At 30.9% G+C, this 25528-nt stretch overlaps 1 protein-coding gene across 1 annotated transcript; it reads left to right on the top strand.

Annotated features, from left to right (window-relative positions):
* LOC142351178 (uncharacterized) lies at positions 1 to 25528 on the top strand. Its single transcript, XM_075403298.1, has 6 exons — positions 1 to 383; positions 738 to 885; positions 18988 to 19175; positions 23634 to 23793; positions 24163 to 24481; positions 24715 to 25528. Exons 1-6 carry the CDS (start codon positions 40 to 42, stop codon positions 25113 to 25115), a joined length of 1560 nt encoding a protein of 519 aa, XP_075259413.1. The 5' UTR covers positions 1 to 39; the 3' UTR covers positions 25116 to 25528.

The raw sequence follows: 25528 nt of genomic DNA, 5'->3' as shown, positions 1-25528 counted from the left end.
TAATTTTGCATTCCTTGGAAAAAAACTTTTCAGAGCTAAATGGCCCCAGCTGCTCGTTCTTTCCCCTCTCTTCGAGATATAGTTGTCACCCAAATAGTCAAATCCAGATCAATTTTCGGACAGCTATACGAACACGAATACGACCTGTTCGACCCAGTGCCTGGCGAAATCATAGATGACATCTTAGAACAGTATTTTTCCCTGGACGCCATCGGGTCCAACCTTTTGACCGCAAATGAAATTTGCATGTTGATCACAACATCGACGACTAAGTTGGATCTGAACAAGCTAAGAGCTCACAGACACAATGTTCCTTTGACCTTTATCATAGATGCTTTGGGCACTAGATGTCAGAGGTCACTGTATGAACTCAACTTAAGCAGGTAGTGATTTGATGGCTGATGAAGAAGCAATTAAATTCTTGAAAATTTGTTGTAAATGCCTCCGTGGATGAGAATAATTGAGTTTACATCGGTTGAGATAATTCATGCACCCTGGTTTGATACATGAAGAAACCCGTGTTATTTAACTAAGTTTTGCAAGCGAATGAGGGTGGGGGCATCCGAAATGTTGATTCTTGCTGAAGTAAATCGGACTGATTTTTAGTGACGTTCTGAGATCAAATTTGAAAAATTGGGAGTCAGTTATTTGCAACCTCAAAGCTGACCTTTTTATCCTATTTAAACAATGATACTTGGGGGGGGAGGGGTAATGGAAAAGATCCCTGAATGTTGTAGATGGGAGTTGGAAGTGAAAGACATTGCCTTCATCACTTTCTTCTGTCGTAATCTGCACAAGTTGGATCTCTCCTTCGGAAGTGTCACCGACGAACACATTACAATCATAGCTAGAAATTGTCCACAGCTGAAACAACTCAATTTACAGGTTAATACCTTTTCTAATCTATTTTAAAAAAAATTCTCGAACATCGTTTTAACAATTCATGTAGTCTTGTAATTACATGTAAACTATGTAATATTGTATTTTATTCGATCGTTCTTTTATATTGCTTTTGGGTAAACGATGTGGGATCGATTTTTTTAGAAAAAAATTTTTATGGTCCAATTGATGCAAAGTTAAGCTACCCCAACAACTAACCTTATCATTGTGCCTCCTCAACTATCCCTCGTAAGCCCACAATTGAAAACCTTGAAATTGTTAAAATGTTGGCATGCTAAATTTGGTCTGCATTTAAATTCTGCTGTACTTTTTCTTTTTATTCGTCGGTTTGTGTCTTTTTGGGGTCTGCAAGTCGTTTGCGACATTCTGATGGTTGTTTTCCTTTAGCGGAAGCTCATCTATTCATGACTTGAACATTGACTTTTGTTGTGAAATGTTGGGATTTAACAGCCAGAAGGCTAAGATTCTAATATACGGTAGTTTGTAGCTGCGTATATTATTCATTTTGAAAAGGTTATTCTGGAAAAATTTAATTTGGGGCTCTGATTTTGTTGATCTATTGCTCTTCTAATTTGTTTTCAGACGTAATATTCGGAGTAGTAGTAGGAAATTTAGTTTCTTAATTAACAAGGCGGCTCGTTAATGTGCGTTCGCACATGATGTTCCGACCCGAGCTCATCTACATTTTTGACTAAATTGTCAACCAAATGAAGAGATAACAAAAATAGGTGTTTGAGTTTGAAGCAAACGTTACACAACTTATCTACGAATTGAATCACATAATGCCATGCCTCATTACAGCGCCAACGTGATCTGACATTAAAGAGACTAAGAGACAAAAAAACAAAATTAGCACAAACAAAAATTTCACCCCAAAAACGGAATATCTAAAATTAAAAGCACCTAGTAACAACGTCAAAGTGCAGTCAGGTAAAACCTTAACTACACAAGTCTACTTTTTTCTAACAATACAGCAGATGGAAAATTTTCTTAATGAGACTGGGTAACAAGTCGACAATAAGAACGAACAGTGAGGCGAAACCTAAAAAAATTAATCATTATTTTTTGCACCAAGAAATTATAAAAATCTTAAAAATCATTAGCTTTTAACTAAATAATCCTTAATAAATTACTAAAAACTCATTACACAACCGAAAGGATTTGTCTTCGGTTAGACTAAGCCATAGAAGCGAACTAAAGAGACTCTCAAAAAATTACAAACGATTTGCGAAAACACAAACTATTGCTACCATTAAAGTCATTAGCTATCATATGAATATTATGTATTTTCAATTCAATTGTTCGATTCTACTGATTCGGCTGAAGCATTTAAACTGAGAGATTAAATAAGTTTACTTGCGCCACATTTGAAAAACATTGGGATCTGTTATTACGCGATTGTTCTGAAAGAAGAGAAAAAGAAACACAAAAAATGGCCACTCAATAAACGTTCAGAAAAACGCATATTATCCAACAAAAAGCATCGGTGACAAATAATATCAGTAGATATGTTTTTTGGAAGACAAGAAGTTGGATGTGACTCTAATTGATGAAAAAAACTCATAAAACTCATATAACAAAACAAACAGTTTGACAAATAATGTCAATAGATAAGTTATCTCTTGAAAAACAAGAAATTGGATGGGACCTCTCATTGATGGAAAATAAGTTACAATTTGACGAAAAGAACAACAAAAACTGAAAAGTTTGAAAAAACTTCAATATGATTATCATAAACTTTAAGACTATTCGCTATAAACTGCTTCGTTTAACATCATCCATTCAATGCTCAATTAGAAACCTATGAGAACTGTCAGCAATTTAAGGCTACCTAAAGAACAAAAACAGCGAATTCAAGAAAGAATTGAGCGAGAGAAGTGTCGAAGGCATTAAAAAATGAACTTTTTATTCAGAACTCTTCTGTTTTAATCAATTTTTAAGAGCAGTGGGATTTCTCTTATTTATCAATATAATTTCAAAGAATCAACAAACATAAACAAATAAATTAGAACAACGAAAGTTTCGAGAAAGCACGTATTATCAACGCAATTAATTTCATTAGCCTTCAACGCAAGCCAGTAAATACGCTAAATAATGCCTCGACAGAACAATAAGTTTGTTTGACAATCATATTTCATTATTAAGACCTTACAACAAGTTATTGACTATGAAAACGACAACAGAGACAGGCAAAAACCAAAAATTCAGTAGAAAATTGCCAGAAGATTACGTCGAAGCAATTCAAATCATAAGCTCTTCTCTGAAAACTTTATCTACGATCCGTTGAACTTTATCTCTAAAACAATAGGGACCATCAGCAGTAGGATGATGTGATAAGATTTCAAAAGGATCCAAAAATTAAAAAAAAGTACGCAAAAATTTTTAAAAAAAATTATGAAATCTCGTGGCATTTAAGTTTTGAAACTAATAGGTAGAAGATTAAACCGCTAACCAGATTAATTTTGGCTGCTGAAGAACGGAAAAAGATTCAGATAGTACTGAGATTGACCAACAGTTCAAGAAAAAAGTTTAGGATTGGTTAATATTCAAAAAAAATTCGAAAATTTATTTTAAACTCTTAACAGCCATTAAAATTAAAATCTTTCAACGGAGCTCAATATCTACGCTCACATATAACCCTATGGGAGGAAAAGGATGTTTTTTAAGCATAGATAATTAACATGACATCACAATAAGTTTTATGACTGTCAAAACAATAACAAAAACAGGTAAAAACCAAAATTCGGTAAAAAAAAATGCGAGAAGAAAGTATCGAAGCCAATTAAATCATTAGCTTTTTGCTGAAAACTTTATCTGTGATCCACTGAACGTCCTCTTGAAGCCAATGGGATTAAAATAATATTTCGACAATGTATATAACGTTTGGATAATGGGATAAGAGTTCAAAAGTAAACAACAATAAAAAAATAACCAAAAAAAAAAATTCAAAAAAATTGAAATCTTGTCATTGAAGTCATATAACCAATACTTAGAAGACAAAACCGCCAACCAGGTTAAATTTGGTTGCAGTAGGAAGGAAGTGGGTGCTGTCACTCCTGGACTGACTTACAGTTCACGATAATAAGTTTTATTCTTTAATGTTCAAAAAAAATAGAAAAGTTCTTTTTTAAGTCTTAAACAGCCATTAGCTGTCCCCTCAAAGCACTAGATTTGTTAACTTAATGCTCATTATGGAAAATATTGCACTGTTAGTCAATGAATCCATGCCATAGGACTCCAAAAAATAGTAAAACCTCAAAAAGAATTTCAAAATTTCATATGAAAACTCAGAATCGAAGCCAAAAAAAAACATGAACAATTCCTTGAAAACGATGTTTTTTGTTCTTTGGGCTTAATTTGACTGTAAAAGAGGTTTGTCATTAATTGAACCTTGATACAAAAAGTGACTTGTCTCTAGGTGACTTAAAAAAGCAAAAAAGAAAAGTTTTATAAAAAAAGAGCTCTCAAATAGAATTCGATTTTTTTTGATAGTGAACTTCCCAATGAGACCAGAACTAGTCTTTTTTATCGCCTTTAGTGTATTAGGAACAAAAAATTGGTCCATTTTTTGGCGTGAAATTTAATTTTGAAATACTATTTTTATAGAAAATATTTTAATTTGGAGAAAAATTACACTAAAAGTGAACAAATATCGCGTGTTCACACAAAAAACTTCAATCCTCGATAACTCCTCGAAAAAAACGAAAATCAAAAAAATCTTTTTAGTTTTGAATTCTACGCTCGACCAGCTTTTTAATGATACCACTCACATTTCTCTGCGACGAATATATCGATCGGCCAAAATTGACTGAACAAAAAAAACCCATTTGAGTATATAGTAGTAATGTGTATATGGGTACCTCCGCAGCATAGAATCAGCGAGACGGTACCCATATACACATTACTCCAATTCACTTTATATCACTACTCTATATTCACTTTTATATTTTAAATCTATCTTTTCTTGTCTCACTTAGTGCAAACCACTAGTACAGAGTTAAGCTGGTAATTAACCATTATCAGACGTATATTTCGGGTTCTATCCTCACTGACTCCAGTGAACGTATCCCAGTACTAGTATAGCTAGAGAGACCGTGTAAATAGCACGTAAAACCAACTTGCGAAAAAACTTGAACTAAAATTGAAAGAAATATTAAAATAATAAAAATTTTCATATATCCCCCCAAATCAATATTTAATCAATCTAAAACTAAAACTTCCTGTGTCACTTGGTGTAGTGGTTAAATCATCGAGTCTAGTTAAGTTGCTTTAGCAAACGGAAGGTTTGGGGTTCCTTCCTCACTGACTCCAGTGAACGTCCCCCGACTTTGATGAAATACTATGAAACTAAGTGAGATTAAAAAAAACCAAATTCACAGTTCTTAAAAAGGATGATCCCTGCTGTGAGACTTTATATGGGACACACTGTGATGGGTATACAGTCAAAAACACTGAGATCGGTGGAAACACAGTGATAAGTGTTTTTTTTTCACTGATAGAACCTAAATTGACGATTACTATTTCTAATGCCCTTATCATCAAATGGATCTATAGCTATCTTATACTGTTCCTTAGTTTCTAAATGATGACATTTGCTATCAATAGTATAATTAGTTACATATTTACTTACACCCCCATATAAAAAGTCATCATTATACTTTATATCAATAGTGTAGATATAACCCTTAGTAGAGCTAGAGCTAGTATATACCAGATCACATACTTTAATCTCACCAGTAGGTAAAGCTTGAACCATAGCAGAAGCATATAATGAGTTGAAGTCTAAATATTTTAGACAATTCTTTCCCAGTATACTCAGGATCTATACCTTTATTCATACATTTTACATGACAATCACCTAATACTGAGGCTAACCCACCTCTAATACCATGTTGTATTGTATCATAAATATTAACTGTATTTTCTTTATAATACTTAAGTCTAACATTAGTGTATTTCAACCCACACAACCAGGTTAACCCAGGAGTAGAATGTGTAATATGGATCTATTTTACAGTATTCTAAACACATAGCTCTAAATTTCTCAAATACATCAACTGATAACAATACATCTGTTTTTAAGATACAACATCATATAATCCTTTATTGTCTCACATTTAGTATCTTTCCAACAATCAGTTGCTTGCTAATATTCTTTATCTGTAATACCACTTTGTTTCAACTTAGAATAGAATGCTTCCTTAGGTGGTAATGTTGTTTCATGTAGTTTATCTATACTATCAAACCATTCATATGGGAATATACCTTTACGTCTTTCTAAGACACATTTATTTAATGTTATGCATTCTTCATTACTCAATGTCTTACTTATAGCATCTAAATAAGTGGATGGAAGAACCTAAACATATCTAAAGCTTTAGCATAACCCATATCAATAATAATATAATCCTCATCAGTTTTATTTAATACTTTAAGTCTAATGGGACTCTGTCCATGGTGTTTCTCACCCATCTTCTTTGCTAGTTTAGTTATTAATAAGTGATTATCATAATTAGAAGAATTATATGCATACATTGGTACAAATGTGTTTTTAGCTTGGAGGTTACATTTATTGTAAGCATATCCTCTAAATTTACCATTTGGATGATCATGATCTCTAACGATGTCTTCACCCAAGTTCTCATTACAATGATAACATCTACTATATAACGGAGTAATAGTCTCTTCTTTCTTTGAAATATTTATACTAAATATATCTTTAAATAATTTATTATAATGATCTACTCTATCCACAAACCAATCAACTACTTTATCACCACAGTTACATTCATACTCATCTTCTAATATATCAGGATAGTCACTTTTTATATATAAACCACAAGCAATAGGTAAGTGTTTACCATCTTTTATCATGATTTCAAAATCATATATAGCAAATGGTACTCTATTCTTATAATGGAACTTATCGAACTTTAGGTAATCATCTTTATGGAATGTTCTTCTTCCTACATGTTTCTGTGTATTACATAATTCTAAATGTTTGTTTAATGCATCTTCTGTTCTAAATGATACACAACATTTTAGACATGGATAACATATATGTTTAGATGATTTTCTTAATAAGAATGATACATCTTTACATAGGAAGGAATGATTATCCCAGTATAATATATTACATCCTTTAGGATCATTATGATTAATTAATACAGGATTAATAGTTTTATTTTTATTTAGATTAAACACATTAAGTAATATTTTATCTTTATTTAGTTCTTGTATTTTCTTTAAGTGATAATAATCATATGGAGGTATAACCCCATTTGGTAATTTTCTCATTAATATATTCAGGTTTATTATATTTAATAACTCTATTTGGATCACGTGATGCAGGATGTAGATCAGCAATTAGACACCATAGCAAACACTTATTATCAGTATTATGTATATTAACTATATATCTAGACGTGAGTGGTAACTCAGTATCACATCTACCACTTGGATGAAACCTGTGAATATACATTGTCCTTTTAGCAAATCGTTGCATGCTCCATCCAGATTGATTCATCTCTTACTCCTGCATTCTAGACTCAAGTTCCCCATTCAATAAATCCAAGTCATGTGCACCAAAATATTGTCTGCTCATTAACCTAAATGTAAATTCATTTTCTTCTAACTTATCATCTGTAGGTTTTGTATACTTAACTACATCAAAGGTATTGAACTTAATATGGGGATGTATGTTATGCAATGACTCCAATATATTCAAGAATTTAGGATCTTCATAACTAATACTTGTTATAATCAAATGATTATACTTCATGTTATGATCCAAGCCTAATTCATTAACTTTATCTCGCCACTTCTTATCATTAAGTTTTTTCTGATTATTATTTTCTTTATGTTCTTCTGATTCATTGTGTTCATTTTTTTTGTTATATCTAGTATTACATATATTGCAATATCCGTCAGTTATATTTTTATTATTATCCTTATCCTTATCCTTATCAGTTAAACTGCTCAACGAAGTTGTTTTGCAAATTCGCAGATCCTTTCCCTCTACATTATCCAGATGCATCTTTGTTTTCAAATGTTGATCCACACTATATTGACTTAGAAAAGTCTTACATGTTACACAATCAAACCTACTTCCATTCTTTATTATTTCCCCATTAACTAGTCTTACATTGTTCCTATGTTTTAATGTTGTGACATGATTATTATAAGCGGTATTATTATCTAGATATATCTCACAACTATCACAAAACTTTATTCCTTCTTCAGGATACTGCTCATCTAACTTTTTTTCTATATCATTATTAGTAACTTTTATTCCCTCATCCTTAGCTTCCTCAATAATTTTATTTCTATTATATAGTCGTGCATTCTTTTTATGTTTAAGTGATTGAATATGTCTGTTATAATTCTTTAGAGTTAATTCTTCATTACATTATTCACACTTAAACTTGTTTGTTTTAGGCTTTTGTATATAGACAAAATCATCGGATGAATCTCAGTCTAAATCTGAGTCCTTATTCTTATCAGAATCTACATATTTATCCTTATCAGAACCTAAATCCTTATCCTTATCAGAACCTAAACCCTTATCCTTATCAGAAACTAAAGCCTTATCTAAATCTGGATAATATTTTGCTTCAACCTTTCGCAATGACTCACGCATATCTTCTTCTCGTTGTTTTAATTTAGTAACCTGTTTATCACGCGACTCTTTTATTTCTTCAATTATTTGATTAAACCTTCTGATTGATTCTAAAGATTTTTCTAATTCTACCTTTTGTCTTTCCTTATATACTGGTTTGATTTCTTCCCTTGGTTTGTTATTTTTTAACATTTGGACTGCCATACTAGTAGAACTAGATGGATTTTGTCCATGAGATTGAGCTTGCTCACTTTGAGATTGGACTTGACCTCTTCCAGTTAGAATGTTCCCGTTGTTTTCCTGCACATTCATTTTTATATGACAAATTTTGAAATCATATTATTTATATACCTTTTCAATACTATAAAAATGATTATCAACAAATGTGATAAATGTAAAAATAAAGCTTGGTGTTGGAGTTGTGATGAATGCCAAAGTAAACCTTTATCATTGTTTTGTATGTGATGAAATTATAACACAGAGAGACATAATCATATGAGTAAGCATTATAATGATCCAGATCAATATCTAACATGTCATAAGTGTAAAGTAAATAAACATATCTCTCACTATAGATTCAAAGATTACACTTGTAGGATATGCTTATATCTCAATAGATATAGATTTGGTCACACTAAAGAAGGATTTAAAGAACATGCAAAGAAATATAATATCAGCGAAGCTGGTTCCCAGATCAGCGAAGCTGGTTCCCAGATCAAAGTTTAGTCCTGTTAAAATGTTACTTGCGTTCCCGTTATTTATTATGATTATACTTATTATTATAATTGTTTATTGGAATTATGATAAATATTCTGATTTAAGGAAGAGATTTAAAGGACATAGGAATGTTGTACCAGAACCATTTGAAATGAAAAAATATAACTTTATTATTTATGGCCCATCTAATTCTGGTAAAACAACTTTTATAAAAGATTATTGTGGTTTGTATGACACTGTTAATGTAATCTGTATTGATGGTAGTGAGTGGAAGGGATATAATGTATATGGTGTTGATGATTTAAAATTATTAGATAATTTAGATAGTTTTGCTAATAGTCTTATTATATTTGATGATATGGGAGAAACGATTAGATTACCAGCTATAGACTCATTGTATTCTAAAGGTAGACATCACAATATTAATATAATATGTGTAGGTCAAACTGCAGCAGATTTAAATACAAAAGCAAGAGATAACACCCCAGCTATATATATTACTTTAAATAGTTCACAACATTCTTTGAAAGAGTGCAAGAGAAGTTTAAAATTGATTCTAATCTATATAGATTTAAACATTATAACTATGGTGTAATAATCTATAACACTATTAGCGACTATTATATTGTATTAGATAAAGATCAAAATATTGTATATGATTCTAGAACATGTGATCTTGATATTGAGAAGTATGTTGATTATACAGAGTTTAAGGAAAAAGAATATAATATACTAAGTAATTATTTGACAGATAGAATGATAGAACCATCACATATTAAACCAAAGGAGTTAATGTTCTATTTTAAGAATATTTAGAATTTAAGGGAATACATAAATCAATTAATTTATATAAAATATATACAAATATAAAAAGTGTACTTAGTGAGATACATAGCGGATATATAGTTTTGGGTGGCGCAATTAGTTTGTTTGGAATTGGATATAGTTACTGTCAAAGTAGTGGTAATAATAAGGATAATAATATTAATGGTATAGATATAATGAAAATAGATGAGGCAAAAATTAAATTAAAAAATGGTATGAATATGTCAATAGGTTATGGCATGACAGATAAAAATAAAATTGATCTCAATGATCCATTTACTATAGTAAGTGCTGTAGCTAGTTGTCTTGTAGGTATTTATGCAACTCATAGTCATATTAATTCTAAATTTAAAAATGAAGGTAATATGTAGAGAATGTAATAATAAAATTGATACTAGTAGTGGTTATCCAGAACATGAACTAATGGATCTTTATAATATTTCACATAAAAATTTAATAGGAAGATGTATGAAATGTATGTATAAAACATATAGTGGTTATCAGTTTTTCGATAAATGTAAAGTTAATAGAACGGGCATTATAACATCAGTACATAGTTATATTGATTATAACGATATTAATGATAGTGATAGCAATGATAACAATAAAGATAAAGATAAAGATGATTTAAATAAGGTTTTGAATGAACTAAAATATAATATTATAGAATTGGAAATATTACATTAAAAATGATTTAAAAATAGAAATTATAAATGAGATAAAAACAGAAATTTTAAATGATTTAAAAACAGAAACTAATAAGAAGAAAAGTGATGAAACTGATAATAAAACAACTAGAGCTTGTTGTTTATGTAAAATTGAAAAGAATAGAGATTCTTTTTATAAAACTGGTGGTTTATGTAAAGATTGTTGCTCAGAGAAAGTTTCATGTCCCTCATGTAATATTGTTATAAATAGATCTTCTCTTAACAAACATAAAAAAAGGGTTCATAACATTCAATCTCTAATTTCTAACAACATCTAATAAAATGATTACAAATTACAAAAATTACATGAGATTACATGGATTATTATGGATTATATAGATTATCATGATTATAATAATCTATATAATCCATAATAATCCATGTAATCTCATGTAGTCTCATGTAATTTTTGTAATTTGTAATCATTTTATTAGATGTTGTTAGAAATTAGAGATTGAATGTTATGAACCCTTTTTTTATGTTTGTTAAGAGAAGATCTATTTATAACAATATTACATGAGGGACATGAAATTTTCTCTGAGCAACATTCTTTACATAAACCACCAGTTTTTTAAAAACAATCACTATTCTTTTCAATTTTACATAAACAACAAACTCTAGTTGTTTTATTATCAGTTTCATTACTTTTCTTCTTATTATTAGTTTCTGTTTTTAAATCATCTAAAATTTCTGTTTTTATCTCATTAATATTTTCTGTTTTTATCTAATTTATAATTTCTATTTTTAAATCATTTTTAATGTAATCTTTCAAATTCTCTATAATATTATATTTTAGTTCATTCAAAACCTTATTTAAATCATCTTTATCTTTATCTTTATTGTTATCAATGTTATCATTGCTATCACCATCTATATTATCGTTATAGTCAATATAACTATGTACTGATGTTATAAGGCCTGTTTTATTAACTTTACATTTATCGAAAAAGTGATAACCACTATATGTTTTATACGTACATTTCATACATCTTCCCATTAAATTTTTATGTGAAATATTATAATGATCCATTAGTTCATGTTCTGGATAACCACTACTAGTATCAATTTTATTATTACATTCTCTACATATTACCTTCATTTTTGAATTTAGAATTAATACAACTATGAGTTGCATAAATACCTACAAGACAACTAGCTAAAGCACTTACTATAGTAAATGGATCATTGAGATCAATATTGTTTTTATCGGTCATGCCATAACCTATTGACATATTCTTACCATTTTTTAATTTAATTTTTGCCTCATCTATTTTCATTATATCTATACCATTAATATTATTATCCTTATTATTACCACTACTTTGACAGTAACTATATCCAATTCCAAACAAACTAATTGCGCCACCCAAAACTATATATCCGCTATGTATCTCACTAAGTACACTTTTTATATTTGTATATATTTTATATAAATTAATTGATTTGTATTCCCTTAAATTCTAAATATTCTTAAAATAGAACATTAACTCCTTTGGTTTAATATGTGATGGTTCTATCATTCTATCTGTCAAATAATTACTTAGTATATTATATTCTTTTTCCTTAAACTCTGTATAATCAACATACTTCTCAATATCAAGATCACATGTTCTAGAATCATATTTAATATTTTGATCTTTATCTAATACAATATAATAGTCGCTAATAGTGTTATAGATTATTACACCATAGTTATAATGTTTAAATCTATATAGATTAGAATCAATTTTAAACTTCTCTTGCACTCTTTCAAAGAATTTTTGTGAACTATTTAAAGTAATATATATAGCTGGGGTGTTATCTCTTGCTTTTGTATTTAAATCTGCTGCAGTATGACCTACACATATTATATTAATATTGTGATGTCTACCTTTAGAATACAATGAGTCTATAGCTGGTAATCTAATCGTTTCTCCCATATCATCAAATATAATAAGACTATTAGCAAAACTATCAAAATTACCTAATAATTTTAAATCATCAACACCATATACATTATATCCCTTCCACTCATTACCATCAATACAGAATACATTAACAGTGTCATACAAACCACAATAATCTTTTATAAAAGTTGTTTTACCAGAATTAGATGGGCCATAAATAATAAAGTTATGTTTTTTCATTTCAAATGGTTCTGGTACAACATTCCTATATCCTTTAAATCTCTTCCTTAAATCAGAATATTTATCATTATTCCATTAAACAATTATAATAAGTATAATCATAATAAATAACGGGAACGCAAGTAACATTTTAACAGGACTAAACTTTGATCTGGGAACCAGCTTCGCTGATATTATGTTTCTTTGCATGTTCTTTAAATCCTTCTTTAGTGTGACCAAATCTATATCTATTGAGATATAAGCATATCCTACAAGTGTAATCTTTGAATCTATAGTGAGAGATATGTTTATTTACTTTACACTTATGACATGTTAGATATTGATCTGGATCTTTATAATGCTTACTCATATGATTGTCTTTCTCTGTGTTATAATTTCATCACATACAAAACATGATAAAAGTTTACTTTGGCATTCATCACAACTCCAACACCAAGCTTTATTTTAACATTTATCACATTTGGTGATAATCATTTTTATAGTATTGAAAAAGTTTATATATAATATGATTTCAAAATTTGTCATATAAAATTGAATGTGCAGGAAAACAACGGGAACATTCTAACTGGAAGAGGTCAAGTCCAATCTCAAAGTGAGCAAGCTCAATCTCATGGACAAGCTCCATCTAGTTCTACTAGTGTGGCAGTCCAAATGTTAAAAAAATAACAAACCAAGGGAAGAAATCAAACCAGTAGATAAGGAAAGACAAAAGGTAGAATTAGAAAAATCTTTAGAATCAATCAGAAGGTTTAATCAAATAATTGAAGAACTAAGAGTCGCGTGATAAACAGGTTACTAAATTAAAACAACGAGAAGAAGATATGCGTGAGTCATTGCGAAAGGTTGAAGCAAAATATTATCCAGATTTAGATAAGGCTTTAGTTTCTGATAAGGATAAGGGTTTAGGTTCTGATAAGGATAAGGATTTAGGTTCTGATAAGGATAAATATGTAGATTCTGATAAGAATAAGGACTCAGATTTAGACTGAGATTCATCCGATGATTTTGTCTATATACAAAAGCCTAAAACAAACAAGTTTAAAAGTGAAGAATGTAATGAAGAATTAACTCTAAAGAATTATAACAGACATATTCAATCACTTAAACATAAAAAGAATGCACGACTATATAATAGAAATAAAATTATTGAGGAAGCTAAGGATGAGGGAATAAAAGTTACTAATAATGATATAGAAAAAAAGTTAGATGAGCAGTATCCTGAAGAAGGAATAAAGTTTTGTGATAGTTGTGAGATATATCTAGATAATAATACCGCTAATAATAATCATGTGACAACATTAAAACATAGGAACACTGTAAGACTAGTTAATGGGGAAATAATAAAGAATGGAAGTAGGTTTGATTGTGTAACATGTAAGACTTTTCTAAGTCAATATAGTGTGGATCAACATTTGAAAACAAAGATGCATCTGGATAATGTAGAGGGAAAGGATCTGCGAATTTGCAAAACAACTTCGTTGAGCAGTTTAACTGATAAGGATAAGGATAAGGATAATAATAAAAATATAACTGACGGATATTGCAATATATGTAATACTAGATATAACAAAAAAAATGAACACAATGAATCAGAAGAACATAAAGAAAATAATAATCAGAAAAACTTGTTGATAAGAAGTGGCGAGATAAAGTTAATGAATTAGGCTTGGATCATAACATGAAGTATAATCAATTGATTATAACAAGTAGTAGTTATGAAGATCCTAAATTCTTGAATATATTGGAGTCATTGCATAACATACATCCCCATATTAAGTTCAATACCTTTGATGTAGTTAAGTATACAAAACCTACAGATGATAAGTTAGAAGAAAATGAATTTACATTTAGGTTAATGAGCAGACAATATAATGGTGCACATGACTTGGATTTATTGAATGGGGAACTTGAGTTTAGAATGCAGGAGCAAGAGATGAATCAATCTGGATGGAGCATGCAACGATTTGTTAAAAGGACAATGTATATTCACAGGTTTTATCCAAGTGGTGGATGTGATACTGAGTTACCATTCACGTCTAGATATATACTTAATATACATAATACTGATAATAAGTGTTTGCTATGGTGTCCAATTGCTAATCTACATCCTGCATCACGTGATCCAAATAGAGTTAGTAAATATAATAAACTTGAATATATTAATGAGATAAAATTATCAAATGGGGTTATACCTCCATATGATTATTATCACTTAAAGAAAATACAAGAACTAAATAAAGATAAAATATTATTTAATGTGTTTAATCTAAATAAAAATAAAACTATTAATCCTGTATTAATTAACCATAATGATTCTAAAATAATATATTATACTGGGATAATCATTACTTCCTATGTAAAGATGTATCATTCTTATTAAGAAAATCATCTAAACATATATGTTATCCATGTCTAAAATGTTGTGTATCATTTAGAACAGAAGATGCATTAAACAAACATTTAGAATTATGTAATACACAGAAACATGTAGGAAGACGAACATTCCATAAAGATGATTACCTAAAGTTTGATAAGTTCCATTATAAGAATAGAGTACCATTTGCTATATATTATGATTTTGAATGCATGATAAAAGATGGTAACCTATTGCTTGTGGTTTATATATAAAAAGTGACTATTCTGATATATTAGAAGATAAGTATGAATGTAACTGTGGTGATAAAGTAGTTGATTGGTTTGTGGATAGAGTAGATCTTTATAATAAATTATTTCAAGATATATTTAGTATAAATATTTCTATGAAAGAAGAGACTATTACTCCGTTATATAGTAGATGTTATTATTGTAATGAGAACTTGGGTGAAGACATCGTTAGAGATCATGATCATCTAAATGGTAAATTTAGAGGATAAGCTCACAATAAATGTAACCTCCGAGCTAAAAACACATTTGTACCAATGTATGCATATAATTCTTCTAATTATGATAATCACCTATTTATAACTAAACTAGCAAAGAAGATGGCTGAGAAACACCATGGACAGAGTCCCATTAGACTTAAAGTATTAACTAAAACTGATGAGAATTATATTAGTATTGATATGGGTTATGCTAAAGCTTTAGATATGTTTAGGTTCTTCCATCCACTTAGCTTAGATGCTATAAGTAAGACATTGAGTAATGAAGAATGTATAACATTAAATAAATGCGTCTTAGAAAGACGTAGAGGTATATTCCCATATGAATGGTTTGATAGTATAGATAAACTACACTGTATAGATAAACTACTATTCTTTATCTGTAATACCACTTTGTTTAACTTAGAATAGAATGCTTCCTTAGGTGGTAATGTTGTTTCAACAACATTACCACCTAAGGAAGCAACATTACCACCTAAGGAAGCATTCTATTCTAAGTTGAAACAAAGTGGTATTACAGATAAAGAATATAAGCAAGCAACTGATTGTTGGAAAGATACTAAATGTGAGACAATAAAGGATTATATGATGTTGTATCTTAAAACAGATGTATTGTTATCAGTTGATGTATTTGAGAAATTTAGAGCTATGTGTTTAGAATACTGTGAAATAGATCCATGTTACACATATTCTACTCCTGGGTTATCCTGGTTGTGTGGGTTGAAATACACTAATGTTAGACTTAAGTATTATAAAGCAAATACAGTTAATATTTATGATACAACACAACATGGTATTAGAGGTGGGTTAGCTTCAGTATTAGGTGATTGTCATGTAAAATGTATGAATAAAGGTATAGATCCTGAGTATACTGGGAAAGAGAATTATCTAAAATATTTAGACTTCAACTCATTATATGCTTCTGCTATGGTTCAAGCTTTAGCTACTGGTGAGATTAAAGTATGGGATCTGGTATATACTAGCTATAGCTCTACTAAGGGTTATATCTACACTATTGATATAAAGTATAATGATGACTTGAAACAGAAAACAAACAAGTATCCATTTTTTCCTGAAAAGACTAGGGCAAACATTGGAAAGTTTACAGATTATCAAAATGTAAATAAAAGAAAGGATATAAACCTAATGAGAAGTTTATGTTAAAGTTAACGGATAAGGTAGATTATGTAATTGATGGTGAGATATTAGATTGGTATTTAGCTAGTGGTTTGAAGTTGGAAGCTATTACAATTATGCAAAAGTTAGAATGTAGTAAGAGTGATTGGTTAAAGCCGTATATTGAGTTTAATATTAAAAAAAGAAAGGAGGCTAAAGCTAAGGGTGATAAATTTGGGGATGTATTCTTTAAGTTAATGAATAATGCCTTCTATGGAAAAACAATAGAGAATGTAAATAATAGACAAGATGTAGAGTTAGTTAATGATGTAGATAGATATATTTAATTAGTAGAAAATATTGGTTTTAAATATTCTGTAGAGTTTGATGATGATCAAGTAGCCGTACATAAAACAAGAGGTAATGTTAAATTAGATAAGTTTAATTATATTGGACTTGTTATATTAGAAAAAGCTAAACTATTCATGTATAAAGCTATATATGATTACTTTGAGAAAGAGTTAGATTGTAGTTATCATTACACAGATACAGATAGTATATTTATAAACATAAGTATTCCTTTAGATAGTAGTATAGAAACTGAAATGAATAAGATAAAAGATATTTTACATAATAATGAGTTGGGTAAGATGAAGGATGAATTACCTAATGATACTATTATAGAAGCCTGCTTCCTTAAAGCTAAAGCATATTGTTATCGGTTACACCGCAACCCTGTTGATACTACAGTTAAAGGAGAACATGAGAAAAAGTTAAAAGGTATAACTAAAGCTACTATTAAAAACCAAATTAATTTGGAAGATTATGAAAATACTATATATGGGGGTGTAAGTAAATATGTAACTAATTATACTATTGATAGGAAATGGCTTCATTTAGAAACTAAGGAACAGTATAAGATAGCTATAGATCCATTTGATGATAAGGGCATTAGAAATAGTAATGGTGAATTTAGGTTCTATCAGTGAAAAAAAACACTTATCACAGTGTTTCCACCGATCTCAGTGTTTTTGATTGTATACCCATCACAGTGTGTCCCATATACAGTCTCACAGCAGGGATCATCCTTTTTAAGAACTGTGAATTTGTTTTTTTTTATCACGTAGTTTCATAGTATTTCATCAAAGTCGGGGGACGTTCACTGGAGTCAGTGAGCAAGGAACCCCAAACCTTCCGTTTGCTAAAGCAACTTAACTAGGCTCGATAATTTAACCACTACACCAAGTGACACAGGATTTTTTAGTTTTAGATTGGTTAAATTTTGATTTGGGGGGATATATGAAAATTTTTATTATAATATTTCTTTCAATTTTTGTTCAAGTTTTTTCGCAAGTTGGTTTTAAGTGCTATTTACACGGTCTCTCTAGTTTTACTAGTACTGGGATACGTTCACTGGAGTCAGTGAGGATAGAACCCGAACTATCCGTCTGATAATTGTTAATTACCAGCTTAACTCTGTACTAGTGGTTTGCACTAAGTGAGACAAGAAATGATAGATTTAAAATATACAAGAAGTGAATATAGAGTAGTGGATATATAAAGTGAATTAGAGTAATGTGTATATGGGTACCGTCTCGCTGGCTCTATGCTGCGGAGGTACCCATATACACATTACTTATAGTCCCCCCCCCCCCCCCCACAAGTGGGGTCGGAACAATAAATAACTGCAAAAACGATAGCTGAGTGGACCTTTTTTGTCTTTCTCACTGTTTTTATTTTGCAGAACAGCACAGTTTTACATACGAAAAATCTACAGGAAATTTGATTCTAAATTAACAGCATCATAAAGTAGGGTTGATTAGACTTCATTCTTAGAACAATACATCTTCTAGACTTTTCTTATGAAAATGGTTTAGAATGATCTGATGAAACTGTTCTAGAATGTTGCTGTAAAAATTTTCTAAATATTCTCCAAAAATCTTTCTGCAGTCTTCTGATAAAAATATTTGCTAAGAATGTTCCAATATATGGTCTAGATTGTTCTTACAAAAATATGAAAGAATATTCTGGAGTCTTTTTAGGAAAATGTTTTTAAATAATCTTAAAATATTCTAAACGTTTTTTAAAAATTATTTCAGGATCAAGAGCAAAAATTCTCGTCAAATGGACTGCTGATGATAGCCAATGCCACATTCCAGTTAGAGTCACTCACAATAAGTGGCAACTGCTACCCTGTGCAGGATATAGTGACCCTTCTATCTACTCAGAAGAAGCTCAGCCACCTCAGAATTGCCAATTTGATTGGTGCCTTGTGCAGATACGCCAGGTGAGTAAATATCATCCATATTTGGCAACCATAAATTGGGGAGTACTCGAGTACGATGATAGCGTTTAGACGTCATAGCTACTTATGCTTTGTTACCTAACATAACTATGGTTGTTTCACTGTTTTTTTTTCAAATCATGAGAGTTTGCTTTGGCTTTTGCCCCCTACTGTACTGGAATCGGAAGTGAGAAATAAGAGTTGAGCTTAAAATTGAGTCAGAGGCAGACGCAACACGAGCGAGGATGGTTATCTTGCAAGATTCTTGCAAATAACGCTTATCGTGTAAGAATCTTTCAAGAATCTTGCAAGATAGACGTTGAAAAATGTAGACGTAGAAAAAGGAGCAATTTTAAACACCGATTAGCTCAAAGTTCTCTTATGAGTTCAGTCCATTGAAGGGAGCTCTGGGTTCAAAACAGAAACTTTCATATCATTTCTACCTTCAAAAATGTATTTGAAGAACTCATTTCCATAAAAACAAACAAATGTGAATAGATTGGTAAGCATGGTGATCGGGCTCAGGTTTTACGCCGCTCGGCTGGGGTGGTACTCTGGAAAAAGTGACGGTACTCTGGAAAATGGTGATCGGGCTGAGGTTTTACGCCGCTCGGCTGGGGTGATACTCTGGAAAAAGCAGATAATTTAGAAAGCTTTGAGTTGCGTGCAGCTTGCATTTATTATTTGATGCTAACTAACTTGGGGTGTGTTTAAATTTCATCGAACATTTTGTGCTCAATAGGACAAAATCGCGTGCTGTTATTCATATAGAAAGAAAGATAAAAAAATTTCTTTTACAAGTGGAATACAAAACCGAAGTATACGACTAAGAACTTCCTAAAAGGCCAATTTAATTTATTATAGCCGCAAAGCTGTAAGCTCAGCGGAGCTATATTGCGGTGTACGTAGTTTTTTTACAATTCAAAGAATTGAACTGTATTGGGGCGCTGTCTTTTGTAATAGCCGCGAAGCAATAGCTCTTGTTTTTTAAATTCGTCGTCAATATTTTTGCTACGACCATATGTCACAATCACTTCAAATCTGCTTTTTGTTCATGCGTTCATGCAATTTCAACTGAATTGCGTGCGTGGCGTCATTTTTCACTCTCCGTGGAGCGAGTTTTTTGTTCATTCGCGTGATTAAATTTTTGGTCACACGTGACTTACCTCTCTCAAAAATGACTTTCTCACTTTGAAATTGACTTTTGTTTACTTTAATTCAAAGAGATAAGGTCAACCGAATGTGTATCACTCTAAATGAAGGTTATTTGAGAGCAGCTAATAGAGGCAGCAATGACTTATACAGATTCTTAATCAAAATATAACACCTCAGCTCTTAATGAAAAGAATAAATTTCTTTTCTTGGTCTTTTTTACTTTTTTTCGAGACTGCAGATCTACGAAGCTATTGCGGCTATTTTCTGGCAATCTGCCAGCAATGTTTTAAGATCTATTCACACATTTAAACGATTTTTAAAGTCAAATTGGAGAAATAATTTTGGTCATGCCCCAAATTATGATTTTGGTCATGCCCCCAAATTATGATATTGGTCATGCCCCAAATTATGATTTTGGTCATGGTGATTTTGGTCACGCCCCGGTGATTTTGGTGATTTTGGTATGAAAGTTGTTTCCGAATGTGTAATTAAGGTCCCTAATAAAAACGCTTTCTTTTAATGAATTATAACAAACCTTATTAGTTTGTCACTGAATGTTTTTTTCAGTTTTTTAGCGGCGTCGATAACTTTTTCAATTTATACGTATCTGTTTCTATTTGTATTGTACGGCACGCGAGTCTAATTAGCTGCTCTTCCTGCAATCCGGTGGCTATGTTTTCCATGTGGACTAGAAATTAATGCTGATAACCACAGACTCTGCCTTAGAGAGACTATATAACAGAAACAAATGTGCTCTTCAAAAATTAGCTGCAGTTTCATTTCAAAGAAACTGTGCACATTTTTTTAGTTCAAACTAAAATTGAATCCGTTTTCAATTTTGAGTATATAGGTATCGCAATTGAAATTCTATTCAATTTTATTCAACATGTATCATTCGGCCGTTATTTTAACAAGGTTAGGGAAGTTATGTCTTCGAGGAAATTGATACGAAAATTACAAAGCTCTGTTCAGCCAATCGTGCAGTATTAGGTGCTTTTCTATGGGCAGCTTCAAGTAAAATCTTGAAAAATATTTAAAATCTGGTTAGGTGCTTGCTGTGTACGAATAATTTTCTTCAAAAAGTCAGAAATTGGGTTCACAACAACACCGTAAAGGGGTTGTATGCATATGAGCTTCTAAAAACTTGTAGATTTTTGTCGTAGCTAAATGCGATAAAATTGTGTTTAATGGTCGATCTAAATCACTTACAAATAGTCATCATAGCATAAAAAAATGTTTTGAGACCTCACCTTTAGGTCTTAGCTTGCGAAACATTTTATTGAAAACTATTCAAACCTTGTGAGAACTGGAAATACATTGCGGTGACCTTGGTGTTTACACGACGTAAAGAGGAGTATTGGTTTTCTTGAGTTTTTTATGGAGTACTATTTCTTCAACGGGCGTGAAGTGAGTAAAATTGCCTTGTTAACCAATTTTTTCAGAGCGTGGTAAGTTTTTTGTTCATGCAATGCGTTGAATGAATGACTTTTTGACTTAAAAAACTAGTTTTTTGAGAAAGTAGCGCTTTTACATAAGCGTTTTTAGCGGTTTTAGTTCATTTAGCTCATTTTTTTTCTTTGTTTGATTTTTTGATAGAATTTTTTTTGCTTGACGCTGAATCAATATCTAATGGTCTGGTATTGATTTTTCATGATTATTTTGAAGCTGAATAATGAGTTCCATGTGCAAAATGGGCTCATTTTTTAGATTTTTTATTTTTTTTCAACTTCTTTATTGTTGGATCTTTGAATAAACTTTTTAATCAATTTCGATAACAACGTACTTTTGATAGTTTACGCTTTGAAAGCTTCTGCTTTTGATGTGTTTTTAATAACAATTTACGCATACTGATACGATTTTAGCGGTTCCTTTATCCAATTTTTCTGTTTCAAGCTCTTTATTTGTATTTTTGCTTGGTTTGCTTTTGTAGACTAAGTCTTTGTGCGCTTCGTCGGAGATTTCAATTTCGTGTTATTGGTAAACTAAAATTTTTGTCCTGCAATTTTTAGAAGTTCAAAAAAATGTTTCTTGACTGCAGTTTTGATATTTTACGCAAAATATTTTAATGATTCAGCTCTTTGATTTCTTCCAAGAGAATTGTGATCTAAATTTACTGAATTTTCAATGCCAAACAATGTAAAATGCTGTCTTTTTTCTAAATTTTAAGACGCCTTGCCTTTGTTGTTTTTAACGTGTCCATAACCTTCACATTCTAGCCTTTGGCGAGCTCTTGTTCCTGGCAAATCTCTATGCCAAGTATTATGCAATTACGTTAATTTAATTTCTGTGATTTTTTGACTTTTCTAAAAAAAAACTAATCAAAGATTTTTTTCATTTTCCTTTATTTTCAAGATTTTTTTAAATATAATGCAGCTATGAGGTTTTGTTGGAATTACTATTATGTTTTTCACTGAATTTACTACTCAATTCATTGGTGCTCGTTTCTCTGTAATTTTCTGAAGCTAGATTTAAATATAATCAATATTTTGCCCTTTTCAATCTGGTTACTGTTTCTTTTTCTTTTAAATTTTTTTAAAAAAAGTTTTAAGTTTTGCAATAGTTTGAGTTCAATTGAAGCGTAATATCCGCGACAACAGAGAAATATTTTAAAATTTTCTGAAATTCTCCGATGCCACAAGCGAAAGCTGAGTACTAATTTTCAGTTTTCATTTTTTACAATTTTTTCACAAATAATCAGTTTCTAAGAATGCTATCTGCCTTATGCTTTCCCAATGTGTCTTAAGTTCAAGAGTTAATTGACTTCTGAATCGTTTATAAAAGTTTGATTTGAATTAGTTTAAGGTCAAAGGAACTCATATGTGTACGTAATAAATTTCCCTAATTAAAAAGCTACTGTGGAAAGAATATTAACAAGCTTTATAAGTTTATCGCTTTGTTTTTACATATCCATTTGAGCGGCGTCGATAACTTTTTCAACTTATATCTGTATATGTTGCTATCTTTATTATACGGCATGCAAGTCTTTCGTTCGCAGCTGTTTCGACAATCTAGCGGCTATATTTTATTTTTAGGTACAGGCGCTTGAAAACGGTGGTCTGTGGTGGAAGCAGTTACCAAAATCTCGTAAATAAGAGGAAATCGGGATGTTTTTGTTCCAATTTTGATGTAAAAAAAGGGTGTTTCTGTTTTGTATTCAAATGTAAACAGTTTTATTTCTGTAGACAGTATCATTATTATCTGTATACATTAAGTAGTTATAAAACTGAAATTGACATAAAGTTTCGTTATTTTTTTATTAATTTCATTTTATTTGGCGGAATATAATCTACTCTTGACTGATTTTAGCCAATCAGATGCGACTCCTCTGTCCCTGGCACACCTGGTTCTGCTCCAGATTGGGTCCAGATTAGAAGACTGGATGACAGGTGTGGACTTGTCTAATGTGCTGTGTAATGTGACAGCGCTGGAGATCGATCTGAAATTATTGAGCCAGCTGATGGAAAAGGTTTCATTTTTCTAACGGATTTTTAAGTTTGTTGATCCGTTTTATTTAAACGTTTAGTCATCGAGTTTCCGTTGATTAATCGTTCTCAAAATTTGTAGCAGTTATAACCCTCTTTTAGGTCGGTCCGATTCAAATGACTTCTCAAAAAAATTAGGTTATTAACATCAAAAATAAAATCAAAAGCGCAATGAATTCTAGTTTCGCCAGTTAAATTAGACGAGCTAGTTTAATCTTTTAACCAGAAGACTATTTTTAACCGAAGAGGCGACGGAACTTTAGTTGTAGTTCCAATTTTAGGACCTTCATATGATAGCAGATTTAAGAATAGACAATTCGATAAAGGAGAAAAATAATTGTTAAATCTTTCAGGATCCAAAGCGATGCCTCGGAATCACAAAATTGTCGTCATTCCGCGACGTTAAGATCCGAGAAACGATAGGCAACAATCAAATCGCAGGCGGACATTTAAGACAAACAGTTGAGCCAGCTACTTACATCTCGAGTACGTGGAACGAGTTCTTAGCTTATCCGTGCTTTGAAAATATCGAGTTCCTTCAACTGGAAAGTGGGTTGCAGTTGGTGTTTTTTCCAAATGTGAGTCACCTGAGGAGGTTGCAGAGATTGATCATTCGCAATTCTCAGATTGTGATGTTTAGCGAAATTCCTTCCAATGATGATAATGCTCCAGGTTTGTATTTCAACCATTGGTGATGATCCTCCGAAAAATCTCGAAATCTTTGATTGTAGAAGGAATTGACATTCAGGGATCCGAAAGTTGAATAAAATAGAATGCTAATTTGAACAAAACGTTTGATGAAAATTTTTTTCCTGCCTAAAAATAAAATTAGGGTTTAAAAATTCGAACCTGAGAAACTTTTTGATTTCGAACGTTGATTGTATAAATCTTCTTTTTAATTTTAGAGTTCCTACCCCCAGAATTCCCAGAACGATTGACAGAGTTGATAATATCGAACATCAAAATAGGGCTGCCAAGCAGACAACTGGGAGAACTTCTGGACAAGAGCAAATTCCTCGACTGTTTATGTCTCCACTACTTAAGCACAGCTATGCCCATCGAAGCTACCAAAGATTTCACGAGTTGCCTTGAAAATATCCTGCCTAAGTTGAAAAAACTTCACATATCACTGAGCAAGAGATGGCAGATTGAAAGCCAGTCACTTCTGGAATTTGTTCTGGGTAAATGTGGTCCAGATCTGAAAGACTTGCAAATCAACAACTTGGTTCTGTCCGGCACCGATCGTCAATTTTGGATGGATTATGTCTCTTCGAACTATGATTTAAAGTTCACTTTGTTAGAGTGATTAGAAATCAGAATGCATACTTACTCGATTACAGTAGTTCTTTTTTACTGCTCTATCAAAAAGTTACTTATTTGTGAATTGATAAGGAATTGTTTCCATTTTTGGAATTTTCAAATTTGGTTGTTGTTGACTGGAAGGAGAGGAAAAAGTGGGAGTAAATATTCTTTTTATGAAGAATATACATAAATATTCTTTTTATGAAGAATATACAGTATTTTACTCCTAACTGAAAAGGTATTCGAGCTAAAAATTATATTCGAGTAGAGCCTTTCATTTCGCGGTAAAAAGGAATTCTTTCCATGAACTGTAGTTTTTATGATATTCTATTACAACTTCCACAATTGGTTTTTCATCAAATTGCAAATGTTTGTAAATTCTACGATTTTAAATAGTGAATTTAATATTAACTTAAA

This window comes from Convolutriloba macropyga, chromosome 12 (assembly GCF_964194025.1).
Source record: "Convolutriloba macropyga chromosome 12, txConMacr16.3, whole genome shotgun sequence".
Classification (NCBI taxonomy): Eukaryota; Metazoa; Xenacoelomorpha; order Acoela; family Convolutidae; genus Convolutriloba; species Convolutriloba macropyga.
Note: the sequence above shows the minus strand (reverse complement) of the source record. Positions and strands in the feature narration are given on the sequence as shown.